General features: G+C 37.2%; 1 protein-coding gene across 1 annotated transcript in view; it reads right to left on the reverse strand.

Annotated features, from left to right (window-relative positions):
* The window catches only part of CWF19L2 (CWF19 like 2, cell cycle control (S. pombe)), a 156,753-nt gene that overhangs the window by 103,169 nt on the left and 39,809 nt on the right, over positions 1-13,775 (reverse strand). The window contains exons 9-10 of the mRNA XM_025198254.1: positions 7,972-8,068; positions 5,474-5,563 (exon numbers count right to left, since the gene is read on the reverse strand). Coding sequence (XP_025054039.1) covers positions 5,474-5,563; positions 7,972-8,068 — 187 coding nt within the window. The remainder of the gene's footprint in view (positions 1-5,473; positions 5,564-7,971; positions 8,069-13,775) is intronic.

A 13,775-nucleotide genomic window follows, 5' to 3' on the forward strand; every position in this document is an offset into this window, starting at 1 on the left:
TTAAGGGAGTAAGAACAACACTCTAGTAACTCCACATAAAAATCAGTGTTTTCCATTAAAGCTATTTCATCCAATGATACTAGAAGTTAGGCATTTTGTCAAGCTAAGGATTTAAAGTTAGGTTATGTTATGCTGCTCATGTTTTAGAATTAACAAAACTGAAAATCAGGAAGTTGACTTTAAGTTGCCAGTACACAGAAAATAATTTGTAATGCATCCAGGGAAACCAGATATTGACATAATTACAAGTGCGTAGAGAGGAAAAACTAATAAAGGTGCTTTGTAGTGCCAATTATTTCCCCCTAGACTGGTGTTTTATTTCCCAATATCTTGTTACTGAGAAGTCTTCCCAACTTGCTATTGTCAGATATTGAGCAGTAGTCTCATAAAATCATTACGTTTATTATACAACTGAATAGTTTCATCTTAACCACACATCCAAGGCAAATCTGGAACAAGAAAATCACCCCTAGTAAAGGGCTGGATTCTAAAAGAGTTTTTATATGACTTTTACCAAAATGTTAGCTAAGAAAAACAATATAAAAATTAACTAAGAAAGCTGGTGTCATATTCCCATCCCAGAGCCCCAAGTTTCTCCCTGCTGTCCTACTGTCTGTCCCATAGAGCAGACCAAGGTTTGCCCCCAGATAACTCCTTATCCCTGCAAGCCTCAGCTCCACTGTCCTTTATCAAGCACCACCACCGCACCAGGGGATCTTGTGCCAGCTCCAGGTGGATTCCCCTTGGGTTGTGAAAGAATTTTTAGGTCCCCCTTTCCAGAGAATAACCTGTAACATCACTTGCCCAGACATCACTCTACCACAGGGAATCAATCAGTAAGGCAGTGGTTCTCAACTTCTTTAGACTCGAGCCACCCCTGGAGATGCTACGAGCCACCCCTGGAGAGGCTCAAGGTACCCCTCAGAAAATTCCAGCTCTTCCTTTTCATGTTTTTCCGACTATAGAAAAACAAAAAACAATGTTTCTATTGCACAGAACTCAGAAAGACCACAACAGATCAGAAGGTTTTGAACACTATGGGTTCCTATCTGAAATCCCTGGGTTTTTCATGTGAATCAGATTTGCACATTTTAAATGCTGACATTGCATGAAAGGATCTCCAGGCACCCCAGGGTGCCATGGCACCCTGGTTGAGAATCACTGCAGTAAGGAGACTAAACAACAAAATAATTTATTATAGAGAAGAAAATAATTATATAAGAAAAACTGACTACTAGTTTGAAGACAGAACAAAAAGATAAATCAAGTTTCTTACTCTGTCATCTACTACTTAGTGCTCTAGAGACCTGCCGGTATTTTCAGAGATTAAACTTCTTGCTGACCCTGCCAGCCCTGACTGCTAGAGACTTGGACCCTCCTCCTGCCTGGGAAAATCCAAAGACCTCCTTCATCTCAAAGGTAGTTTCCAAAATGCTTCCAACCCTGTTCCCCCACCCCTAGCCCATCAACATTGTCCCACTTTATCATGGGCCTCAGCATTCTCTAGAAATGTCTCATCTCCGCGACCTATACCTTACTCCCTATAATCTATACCCTTGCTGTCTCCCCAAGGCACCTGGAATTCCTTTGGCTAATGGGCTATTTCTCTCAGATGCCTTTGCTATTGTGGAGTTGTTTCTCCCATGATGACTAGACAATACCCTGCATGTCTATCCTACCAGTGGCCCCATCTGTCTGCGATTGGGAGTGGTAACCATCTTAGCCCTAGTAACACTAGGGCAATCGAGACTTAGCAGTTTCACGTACTCTCTTCCAAGTATGCATCCCTCAGTTCCCTTGGATAAACTATGTTCAGAATCATAGATACAGAGAGACAGCATAATGTAATGCACACAGAAATAACAGCAACATAAATAGATACAGCGTAACATTAGCTTTTCAATCAGACCACATGTGCCATATCAGCAAAACACACAAAAGCCTGCACAGCACTCCATGAACACCCCAAAATTTGGTTGGGCTCATGACAGTTGGTATCCTGTTTAAGAACGTATATATTACTTAAGAACCATTGAAATTCAATGGACCAGGTGTTGTAAGATCACCACCTCTAGACACCAGCTTTAAACAAGGAAAAGTAAAATCCCATAGATTTAATGATTAAAATACCCCCCAAAAAACAAACTGAAGGTCTCAACTAATATAAATTATCATCTTTTCTATATTTTGGACACATATCAGACTTGCAGTTTGGTCAAAAATTAAATAAATGCCAGGCATGTGAAATTAAGTTGGGTAACATAGGGAGTATTAGTACACGAGTACTGATACAAAAGTTATTATAAATACACCATTTCTTTCCTACAATTTTAAGATAGTTTAGACTGGTCTTGGACTGTACTGAATTATAAAAAAAATATAATTATTTGATATACAGAATACTTAGAGAATATGTCTCTACCTCCATGCAGTTGATTATTTTAATAAATGAGATATTAAGGTAAATAAAGGAATTTCAGAAGGTTTCTGTTTTCCTTCACCCATGGACTGGCCAAGGGGTGAAAAAAGGTAAAATCACTGGCTTTAAAATACCCAACCATATTTACAAAGATTCTACACAGAGATTATAACTTCTGTTTCACTGTAACATTTTTTTTCTAGGCCCTCAAAGAAAAATAAAGGCAGAAATTATTGGGACTATGCCTTGTACAGACTATTTGCTAGAAATCTAACTGCAAACTGTTACTGCACTTGAAATGGTATATCATAAATCATAGGATTGTATTGGTCAAATAAATAAATATATAGAAAAATAAAACCACAACCAACATTGTCTAATCAAAAAAAAAAAAAAAAAGAACCCCCCAGTCTAGTTTTAGATATCCATTGGTATAGGCAGGATTTCTATTTTAAAAAAAACACGCTTTACAAAATATTTACATTTTGAATAGAAACCTGACAAAAACAAAGGTTGTTTTGCTTAGAGGCAAAGGGGAAAACAGGAATGTGTTAGAATCCTGAAACTGAATTGTTGAACTGGGCTTTCCTTCACTCATTTGCAAGAAAGCCTCCTTTGCAAGATAGCAGCAGCAAACTCATAGAAAACAAAACAGAGGAGCACAAAGCAGCATCCAGAAATCAACCTTCCAGCTCAGGACTTCTTATTTTCTTCAGCTTTACTGTTGAGATACCTAAAGGATTGCTGAAGAATTAAATTTTAAATTTTTCTTGCTGATTATATCACACGTTCCAAGTAAGAAAACAGAAGCTAGCCCTGGTAACCACAGAGAACATAGAATGTTAATATCAAGAATCTGAAATCAGATTATTAGTGTGTTAATTTCAAGAGTACTTTTTAAATGACACCTTTTGCAACACTGGTTCAAATACTTTATTTGGTTTTACAGGGCTTAATTAAGATTACTCATTTTTATCAATCTTATAACTGGAGAACCCAAATGCATGCACTCTTAAAGAAATTCCTAGCCTGCTTAAAACTGTTTCAGTTTTAGTTTCCTATGACACCCAGAAGAGAGAATTCGATGGATGGATTCAATGCAGCTAGAAAGACTAAACACAGCTGCTAGTTTCATGTACTGACTCTTTCTTCCACTAATAAGTAACAGGAGCAGAGAGAGATAATATCCTGGACAAATTCCATATTGACCACAACAACCTTTCAGCTGAAGGTTCTAATAAATGGAGCCCCCTTCTCACAAGATTAAAAAAAAAAAAACCTTGAAAATAACTGTGTTAACTAGCATTCCCTTATCAATAAAAGACAGACTCTGATATGAAAGTTTTCCCCTCACGTATCCTGGAGGCTACAGTAAAATGCACTACAGGCATACTCTGTTCCTCACTGCAATATAATTCTTTACAGTAAAACTCAGCAGCGTCTGAAAAATGATATATAAAATGCCGGTGGGAATTCTGTATCTACATAGAAAAACACATTTTCCATTTAAAATCTGTAATTTGTAGTTGAATATGAATGCAAAATGAAAAGGATTCCCATATCAAATGCTAATTATACAATTAAGAAATAATGGTTAGGAAGTATAAAAGCATTTCTTTTTATGAGACCTTAAAGTGTAATTGACAATCTCCAAAACTACTTTGCAAATGACTTTTGCTTATGAATTAGACTATGCATTACAGTTTCATAAAGCTTACTTTTTTACCAAACAGCAAGATGATGTTTTCATATCTAAACTAATTCTACAAGTAATCCTAATTTTAGGTTGTATTTCATTGTTTTTGGAAACAAAAGAGAAAATGTGTAGTTTTCTATTGGAAACGTGAGCTCAAATGCTACCAATCTTTATCAAAAGTGATAAAACACTATATCCACCAAAGCTGAAAGAGTATTTAGGGTACTAACAAATGACTGAATTAAGCAGGAAATAAAAAAAAATTTAAGGATAAGTTAATATTTAAGGATAAGTAAAATTTTAAGTAAATTATGGCTCAGTTAAATAAGTAAGTACTTTGGGGAGAAATATAATATAGTTCTTCATTATTCTAAGGTATTGTTGTAACTTAAAATATGCACTTCTGCTAATAGTAATAAATATTACTAATACACTCTGTTAAAATGGAAATATTTAGTATTTGTTTTTTGTCTTAGCATTTGTTTTTCCTTAGTACATCAGCATGCACAATTACAATACTTATTAGTTTTTGCTCATTATATGTTTCCTCCCAGTCATCTAATGAAAAAAACAAAGTCTTTAAAATATAATCTATGCATCATATTTGCTTTAAAAACATATATGTGTCTCTTAGGACCTGGAAGAACTGTTAATTAGCTTAGAAAATAATTAATTAGTTCTACTTTGTAATTCCCTCACTGAAAAACTGTTCAACAAAGATTTCAATTTGTATCAGCTTTATAAAGATGAACTATATGACAATCTACTTACACAGGTTTACTTATTTTGGAGTCTATGAAATGGAATATTGCTCAGACATTATAAATCTGTAATCCTTTCCTCCTTCATTTTTTCAGTTTATATTACCACCAGAAATTCATGGTATAAAACAGTATCCTAGCCTGTTCAGGTATAAACAGTCAACTGACACCAATACAGACTAAGTAGAATCGAAACTCTACAGGCAAAATCACTCCAGTGCACAGCTCCCAATGAATACTATGCATGCTACATGAGCCCTCTATTAGGGACACTACATAAGCCCTAATTGTTTGAAGTTGACTACTGAATAGAGTATTATGCTATGCATTTCAATGCCACAAGGATCTGGCCATGGTGCTGTTTGTGTGTCTAAGATGCTCCACAGGCTTCAAAGTATATACTGGGACAAATGGCACACAGGAGCTTACTATAGTTAGACCGAATGACGTTCAAGAACTCATTAGGTATCTTGGTTCTTTTATAGACAACCTTTGTAAATTTAAACTCAAAATTGACAAATATCATTACTACTGGTACTATATATCTGCACTGTATATACTGCAACAGCACATAACAGAAAAATATTTTCCCCTTACCTCCTTGTCAGATTTTGATGGAGTCTGTGTTCTACTTTCTTTTAGTTTACGTGCATTTTCAAGCTGGGCTTGGAGTTTGGAAGCTAAATCCTTAAAAAAAAAAAAGGAGGGGGGGATAATATTGACTGAGTTGAGTTATTTTGAGCTTTTATTTACAGAACCATGATTACCAAGTGTTCATTTCTCTTGCTGCTGCTTGGTTTAAGAAAAAAAAATCACCAACACCAGTATATAGAAATAATATAATCTCTATTAAATCACATGCATCTGAAGCACAGCACCACACTTTTAAAATAGCAAGATAACACATAGCACATTTTCAACAGCACTGTTCAAATATTAACCAATTTATGCTCATAAAATCCTTCAGCAATATGCATAGTTGCCATTTGCAGCCAGAAAAGCAGCCACAGAGACAAGTCTAAACTACCATAATTTAAATGTTTTTCTGCTCCCTTAGCATGCAAGACATACTAAAAATATAATGATGTAAATCTCACAGCTACATCCTCTACTAAATTTACACTCCCTTACACATCATCTTTGAATTTGGTGCTAGAATCTAATTTATACCTTGGATAGGACAGAGATGGGGAAAGAAAGACCTATTTGCACCCTCGTATTCATAGGCAATCCGTAGGGGGAACACCTCGGGGCACCTGCCTCCCCACCCGGGCCCAAGATTGGCTGCCAGCTTCTGCAGGTGATCATCAGTTGCCACTCACAACCCACCCTCTCCTGCCCTCCCCCCCGCTGCCAACACCAACTTCTGCGGGTGGTCACCACTCGCCACCCCGCCGCTGATGCTGACGCCCACAAATTGTGCCCCCCCCCCCAGTATCAGGAGGCACCAGTTGCTCATGCTCCTATTAGTTGCTTTTCTAGTTCTAGCCTCTCTTGTAGTCTGTCATGATGTAAAATGTTGTAATTAATATTACCTTAGAGTCAATGGGCCAAATTCAGTGGTGGAACGCATAAGAATTTACATTACAGGTTGATAAGCAGACTTGAATCCAACGAGGCCTAAAACAGTAAAATATATATTCTTGCTGCCTAGAAATCATAGATTTCACCTACACAACTTAAGACTCACACAGAATCATGTCTCCATTTGCGCCACAGAAGTAAGGTGCCTTACTCCCTGTCACACAGCAAACCAGGAAAGCTGAGCGAAATACATCACATTTTAAATCTGGACAAAGAATTATACAACTTTTTTGTTGTGTAAAAAGTTAATTTAATTTTCATCTGTTTTAAAATGAGAGTATGGGTCCCACATTTCCAATCTTACACTATAACAATTAAATCAAATGAAGAAACAAATAGCAAGATTATGATTTTGACTGCTGCTATCGAATTGTGTTAAAAAATTTTAAAAGGGAAAATGTCACATACATCATCCATACTTAGCAGAATGCTTTTACTAGGGATATTCTTTTCTGTTACTTAAAAAAGTATATTACATTGTTACATTAATCTACATTCTTATTATTAAAAGTCTCATCTATGATTACTCCCTAAACATATCTAGATCCTTTGTCAGTTTGATTCTTTTATAAATGTTACAGCAGTCAGGGTCTACTCAGTTCCATCAATTCCAGTGGTTTTCACTTCAAGCATACAGGGCTGCAATGGACCTCCTTGATTCACTAAGGCCAAGGCTCTGCTATTGCAGCCAAGCACACCTGTTCACAGAGTTTTTTATTATGCTTTTTAAAATATGAGTGGTTTTTCCAAGCATGCATGGAGAAAAACATTAAAAATCAGGAAGATAAAATGCACCAAAATTGACAGGGAAACTGAGTACCTAAAATGCCTTTCAGTTCTTTTTTTTAAAGCTGACTACATCTCATCCACTCAAGACACAATGATTGATTGGCAAAGTAGAATGGGAACCTGACACATTTTAGACTAGACCTGGTTGAAACCTTTAGGCACTACCACAATGCAAATTCCCCCTCCATCTTTGTCATGGCAGATGAAGACAAGTGGACAGTGGTTTCCTATTGAACAGGAAAAAGTGGAAACTGCAATACTTTCCTGCCAGTGCCAAAATGAAGACAGATGACATCCTGACTTCTCTGGGACCATGTTATCACCCCAGTACTCAATAACCATTGTCCATTCTACACTGCATTTTAGGATTTCGTGCTCTCCCCCTACCAGGGGGAAGAGCCTCTTGAGACTGAGATTCTCAACAACCGCAGGTTTAGCATCACTTTCTGACACAAACCTACAAGAGCTGCTTCATACATGTTCCCTGTTTTCTAAAGGCTTTTGGGGGTGAACCTCCTACACTACCTAATTGGCCATCACCATTTTTAGAAGTCACAAAGAAGGTTGCACCTAAATCTCGGGCTTAATTAAGAGCCTTTCATACAACTCACAATTTGTCTGTTCTTCCAGCCTCTCTTTTTCACTATGAGCCACAGCATGTAGCTCATAGTGCTGGCAAAAGCAATGACAGCAATACGTTAGGGCAAACTTACAAACCTTACCATGTTTCCCATCAGTTCTGCTTTCAAAATTCTGGCTCCCAGCCTGTTCATCTCCTCCTCACTAAGGACTTGGGGAGTCTCATCCTTTGGCATATGTCTGGTAAAATACAAGCAGCATTCAGTGCATAGGAAACAAAAGAACAACATACATACGACATATTATTTGACTGTCATTGGCAAATAAGTCGAAATGCTAAAAAAATGTATTGCTTAAGTACACTTATAGAAATCCTCTATGCAGAGAAATTAAGAATGTTTATAGAAATCTATTCACATTCTAACGCAAAATACTTAATAGTCCCAAGCCAGGCTCCCTGACTTAAGACCCTTTCCTCCTCCTCAGTGTCCACCTCAGAACCCAAGAGGAGGGGCAGAGGGGAAATCAAACTTTCCCCAATTGTTCCAATTTGGGAGATACGTCATTTCTTTCTTTCTAAAGCTTTGAGTTGTTCTTAAATTTAATTTGTGCTTAGGACAAGCTTTGTTTACCAAAATATTTTAGCTTGTACTAAAAAGTTGCACTGAAAGTTCATTGGTCCTAACCAGGGGTAGATCCAAGGAGGGTGCAGTGGTGCAATTGCACCCCACTTTGATTCCTGTTCCACCCAGAGTTTAAAACTAAATGCCTGGCAGTGGTAGCAGTACTTCTATTCAGACAGTGCTGATGGAGCCAATTGATTTCATGCCTCATTATAATCTATCCGATTCCTGTTAATCTCAATTTACTCCATATTTGTCAACAACCCTCTCTCCTTTGTAACGGTCTTGATGTTCAATTAATCAAAATATCCTTTCTTCTGGAATTTTTCTGTCTGTTAGTCATTCCTGTTAATCTCAATCTTCCAATTCACAGCTCTTCAGACTGTTTTTTGGTTCTACCTAAAAACAAACTCAGGTGTGGTAACATAACTAATATGAACATTAACTCAGGTGTGCCAATGACTGACAGTGAAGTGTTGAATTCTCTGTCGAGATGCTTAAGAAGGTTAGATTTTGTTTTACAAGTCTGACAGAAGTGAAGGAGGGCTGAATAGGTTCAAGGGATAAACAAAGCAGTTAACCTACTATAGGACATTAGGGGTGCTTGCAGATGTGCAGAGAGGCTTCCCCAACGTGCTGTAAATACAGCGCATCAGAGCAGACTCGATTAATCAAGTCTGCTGGAGCATGCTAATTAGTGCGCTCCAGCAGCCTCCGTGGCTCATGTATCAGCATCCCCGTGCTTCAAAATGGCATGTATCAGCATCCTCGCGCTTCAACCGAGTTTCGGTTGCGACCATACTTAAAATACAATCCAGTCCGTGTATGATTTTTTGTTGCACTTCCATTTGCTAATCTATAAAATGAAATTAATGTCTAACTACTACAGAGAGCCACATTAAAAATAATTGGTATTCACTTTATGATTTAAGTATTAAGAGTGCTACACATAAGAGTGTATGACAAAAGTGCTGGATAGTTAGGAATTACCCGCAATAAGCATATTTGTAACACAATAGTACTTTATTTATAAGCCCCAAGACTTCAAAAAACAAAAACAAAAAAAATACTAAAAGCAGTGTTCAGCACAAAAATTGATTGCTCATCAGGTACTCAAGAATATCTGCCAGGGCAGCTGAATCCATTTCTCAGTTATTTAAATAAGGCCACAGAGAATCCAGTTGTTGTTTTTTTTAATTGGAGAACGCTATTTTAATGGACACCCATTTCATGTTCCAATTAAAATGGTTCATTTCTACTTGAAACAGAGATTGTGTTACACATCCACATTTAAACATGCATTCATATAATCAGAAACAGCTTCATAGTGAGAGAGGAATTAATTTCCTACCCCAAGCATACTAACATTTCACTTTGTTTCTAGCTGTTGCATGCATTCTATTTAAAGGTTCTCCAAGACAATCTGGTCATAACAGTACTGCCCATGAAGAGGGAAGGGTAATTTGGAAATGACATCAGAGTATGACATCTTTCAAGCCTTACCTAAAAACAAAATCTTGCTCTTACACTGTTTTTAGGAAATAGGACTAGAATGAGTCTCCTGGGCCATCACACTCAGTTCCCTGTATTTACAGGCAAGAAAATCCCCACATGGTTTTCCGCCATGTCTCTTTCTCTCTGAGATCAATCTGTTAGAAAGTTAATCGCATTTTCTAAACTCCAAAAGAACACTTCTTGTTCATTTAAAAAAGTTCTGGCAATAGCACTGCTGCATGATTCTTTGCTGTGTTGGTATTTACCAGTGGAACTTTTCTTAAATTAGTGACAGGAGAGAGAATTGTAGTTCTCCAGCCACTAGCAGTATGTAAGAAGTGATCTAACATCATCTTAATTCACTTGCAACAATACTTTCTATACGTCATTAGATATTAGAGATGTCATTGAAAATACATTCATAAATGTTGAGAGAACAAGCTCCATATCTGAGTCTGCAAAAAAACATTGTCTTCAGTGTTACCAATTCAGTTATGACACTGGTCCCTACTCCCGTAATTGAGACATGCATCTCATTGTAATTAAAAATGTACACACACAAATTCTACAGGGCTTGCAAAATGGGAAAACTCAGGAAATAGTTCTATTGTATGATCTCACTTTATAACCTAGGAGCTCTCAGCACAAACTCCCTTGAAATTCTGCAAATAATTTGTGTTTACATACACAAGGTGACCATCCAATACCCATAAAAAAAACCCAACAGTAAGACTCCCATTGACTTAATTGAGAATGCAGTTTGGCCCCAAGGGTCAGAAATAATGCTACTGGCCTACTCCTTGTAAAAACAGAGAAATAACAGGTGGTAAAGTTTTTGTTTCCTACATCCCCTAACCTAGATTCTGAAGAGCAATTAAAACAAACAGTAGGGATATTTCACTAGAGAGAACAGGAAATGTTCATTCATTTGTATGTGCTGCCATAATGATTCAAGCAGCAACACTACTGTCTGTATGTTTTCAAACAAACTGTACCTTTTTCTGAGTTTGTCTTTACTCAGATTCTGATATAGGTAATATTTTCATCCCATTATTAAGTATGATTTTCAGTAAATATTATCTTAACTGAATGGACATTTCCTCTGGGGAAATCCTCTGGGCAGACAGTCAGCCAGGAATACAAGGCATGCAACTCTGCACTTTTAATTAACTTGTTTCATAACTGTCCAAAACAGTTTGATATATAGGTCAGAAAAACTCCCCCACTATTCGCTGGAAGAGAGAAAACTAATGAGTACACTGTCAGCATGAGACATGGAGAACTGGGTTAGCAACACCTATTAACATCAATGAGTACACGGCAATGAAAAATTTACTCTCGGGGGCACACTAAACAACATTACAAAACTGTTAAAAACTCCAGAAGCAGAAAATTAATCAATGCAGGGCCGTAAATAATTTGCAAAAAGTACACCTTATCCCAAAAGCCCACCCCATAAAGTTCTGAAGTTCAACTAGCCCCATTAAAATCAATGGAAAAATAGAATTCTGTCTGAAGTCAATGGGAGGTCAAGGGTGTTTTGTATCTCAAATTACAATATGAGAAGACAGTGGAGAAGAGTCGTTACAAAACTGTTCTTGCTCCATAGAACAACTGGCAAATCAGTACAAGCTGAATGACCTGCACTTGCTCATGTTAAGTAACACCTGTCCTGATGAACAATCAGCATTACCTGTAAAATTAACAGGTTGCTAAATTCACCTTTAAAAAAAATCAAATTCAATATTTTATAGAGGACAAGTATGCATTTAGGTGCACCTAGAAACGGTGCTTCTCTTTGTTCACAAAGAATTAAGGATTGTGTCTTAAGGACGTGATACCTTCAGACACATAAGGTTCTGAGGACGTGTGTCCACTATGAACTAAATATAGACTTCATTACAGTCTGTGGTCACAGAAGTATAAAAAGGTTCAGCTAACTGATAAATACAAAGTACTGAAAAGCAATACCTTTGGGCAAAGTTTGGAAAACAAAAGATAATTGCATTAGGATACTTTTCATGTACTAAAAGGTCAAGTCCATAAAGCCTTGTTTGCAGACCAAATAAATAAGTCTTCTCATTGGAAAAAAAGGAGGGCGAGAGAGAACTAGAGACCTGATTCTACAAAGGGACTTTTCATTGTGGACAGATAAATCTATGTAAATGTTTGAAAGGTCAGGACCTTACGTACTAAACATCCAGAGATGTTGTTCACTTAGACAAGACCTTTCTCTCTCTTATTAATATTAAATATAAATGTAGAAACTCTTCTTTTACCTAAGAAATTATTAATTTTCACATGCTAATAAGAAATGTTTTTCACTGTCATATTTACACTGCCATTCTTCACTAACATATAAAAATGTATCTATAATTGTTCAATAGTTAACAGGCAGCTAGGCTACAGTGGTTTAGCTTGTATTTCTTTTGCAAATATATATATTTATGAAAACTAGGGTTCTGTATTAATAGACATGGGGAAATAACCACAATAAACTCTCCCCTGAGGCTAGATTCCAAGTGTTCAGTGTCAAAACTAATTTCTAATCGGCTAATAAGAACTGCACATCAGCAACTTAAACAAGACCAGCAGGAGTAAAACAAATCACACTGATTTGTATTTTCATCAATTCACATTTCCATTTCAACTTGTCTCATCAGCCACCTTCTGTGTCCTACTTGCTTTGCACTTTGTTGCTTACCAACTTTTCCCAACCTTATTAAGTTCTGCAAACTTACATATGGTCATTTGGGCCATTACCTTGCAATTTTACTACTAGGAAATATCTTATCTTACTACTTTGAGGAGAATTACTGACAGTAGTAAAGTTAAGTATGTAAATAAGTATTTGCAGGATCAGGGCTATGGCGACTACACAGAAAATGACTGCCCAAGACCTACACATAGGTACACAGCACTTCTATCTATTCTAATGAACACACTGTTTTCTTTCATTATGCCACCAAAGACTGAAGGACATATTACTTAATATTTTTCCATCCAGTTCCTATTCATCTTTTCTACTGTCCACAAAAATATACTTTAAAATAGATTATTTTTCTGCCATTTAAGTTTGAATAAAATCTATTACTTTAACATAAAATTATACCTCTTAAAGCTAGCAAATTTATCCCTGCTATACTGTTACTTCATCTTCCTCAAGTGATTTTGCCATTCACCGCCTCCAAACACTTACAAGTGGGCTTTGCTTGTTTAAATTAAATTAGAGATGAACTTTTACTCCGCAGCCTATCACAAAGGAAAGATGCAGGCTCTACTGTAAACCAGTGTTCAAAGTACAAGTAAAGTAATGCATTGTCATGGGAAATGCTACTGAAAATACACCAAGTACCACAAACTGAAACAAGGCTTGTTTTTGCCTTGAAAATGACAACTTATGATACCAAAGACTCAAAAAGAAAGTGTATTTCAAGATTAAAACTCTTTAAAGACAGGCCACAGTTATGCATTTTCAGAAGACGTAAATACAACCTCTGGCCGTGTCCAGACAAGTGCAGCCATGCAGTATGTGGTGCTGCAAACACATCTGCGGCACCCTACACCACATATTAAGGTGTGCTCTGAGCCTGAATCCCAGGGTCAAAAAAATGTACAGAAAAAAAAGTAGGGCGGTACACATAGGGGCAGTGCGCACTGCCCAAAACCAGAGTCATACTCTGGCTGCCGGGCAAGCTCTGAGTGGCAGGATCACTCCAGGAGGCCCCCAGGAGCCCAGGTAAGGCCCCCAGGATTACACCAGGAGGCCTCTGAGCTGCAGCCCCAGAAGGCCCTTCAGGAGGCCCCCGGGAGCCCAAGTACGGCTGCCG

The sequence above is a fragment of the Alligator sinensis genome, unplaced genomic scaffold (genome assembly GCF_000455745.1).
Source record: "Alligator sinensis unplaced genomic scaffold, ASM45574v1 scaffold802_1, whole genome shotgun sequence".
Taxonomy (NCBI): Eukaryota; Metazoa; Chordata; order Crocodylia; family Alligatoridae; genus Alligator; species Alligator sinensis.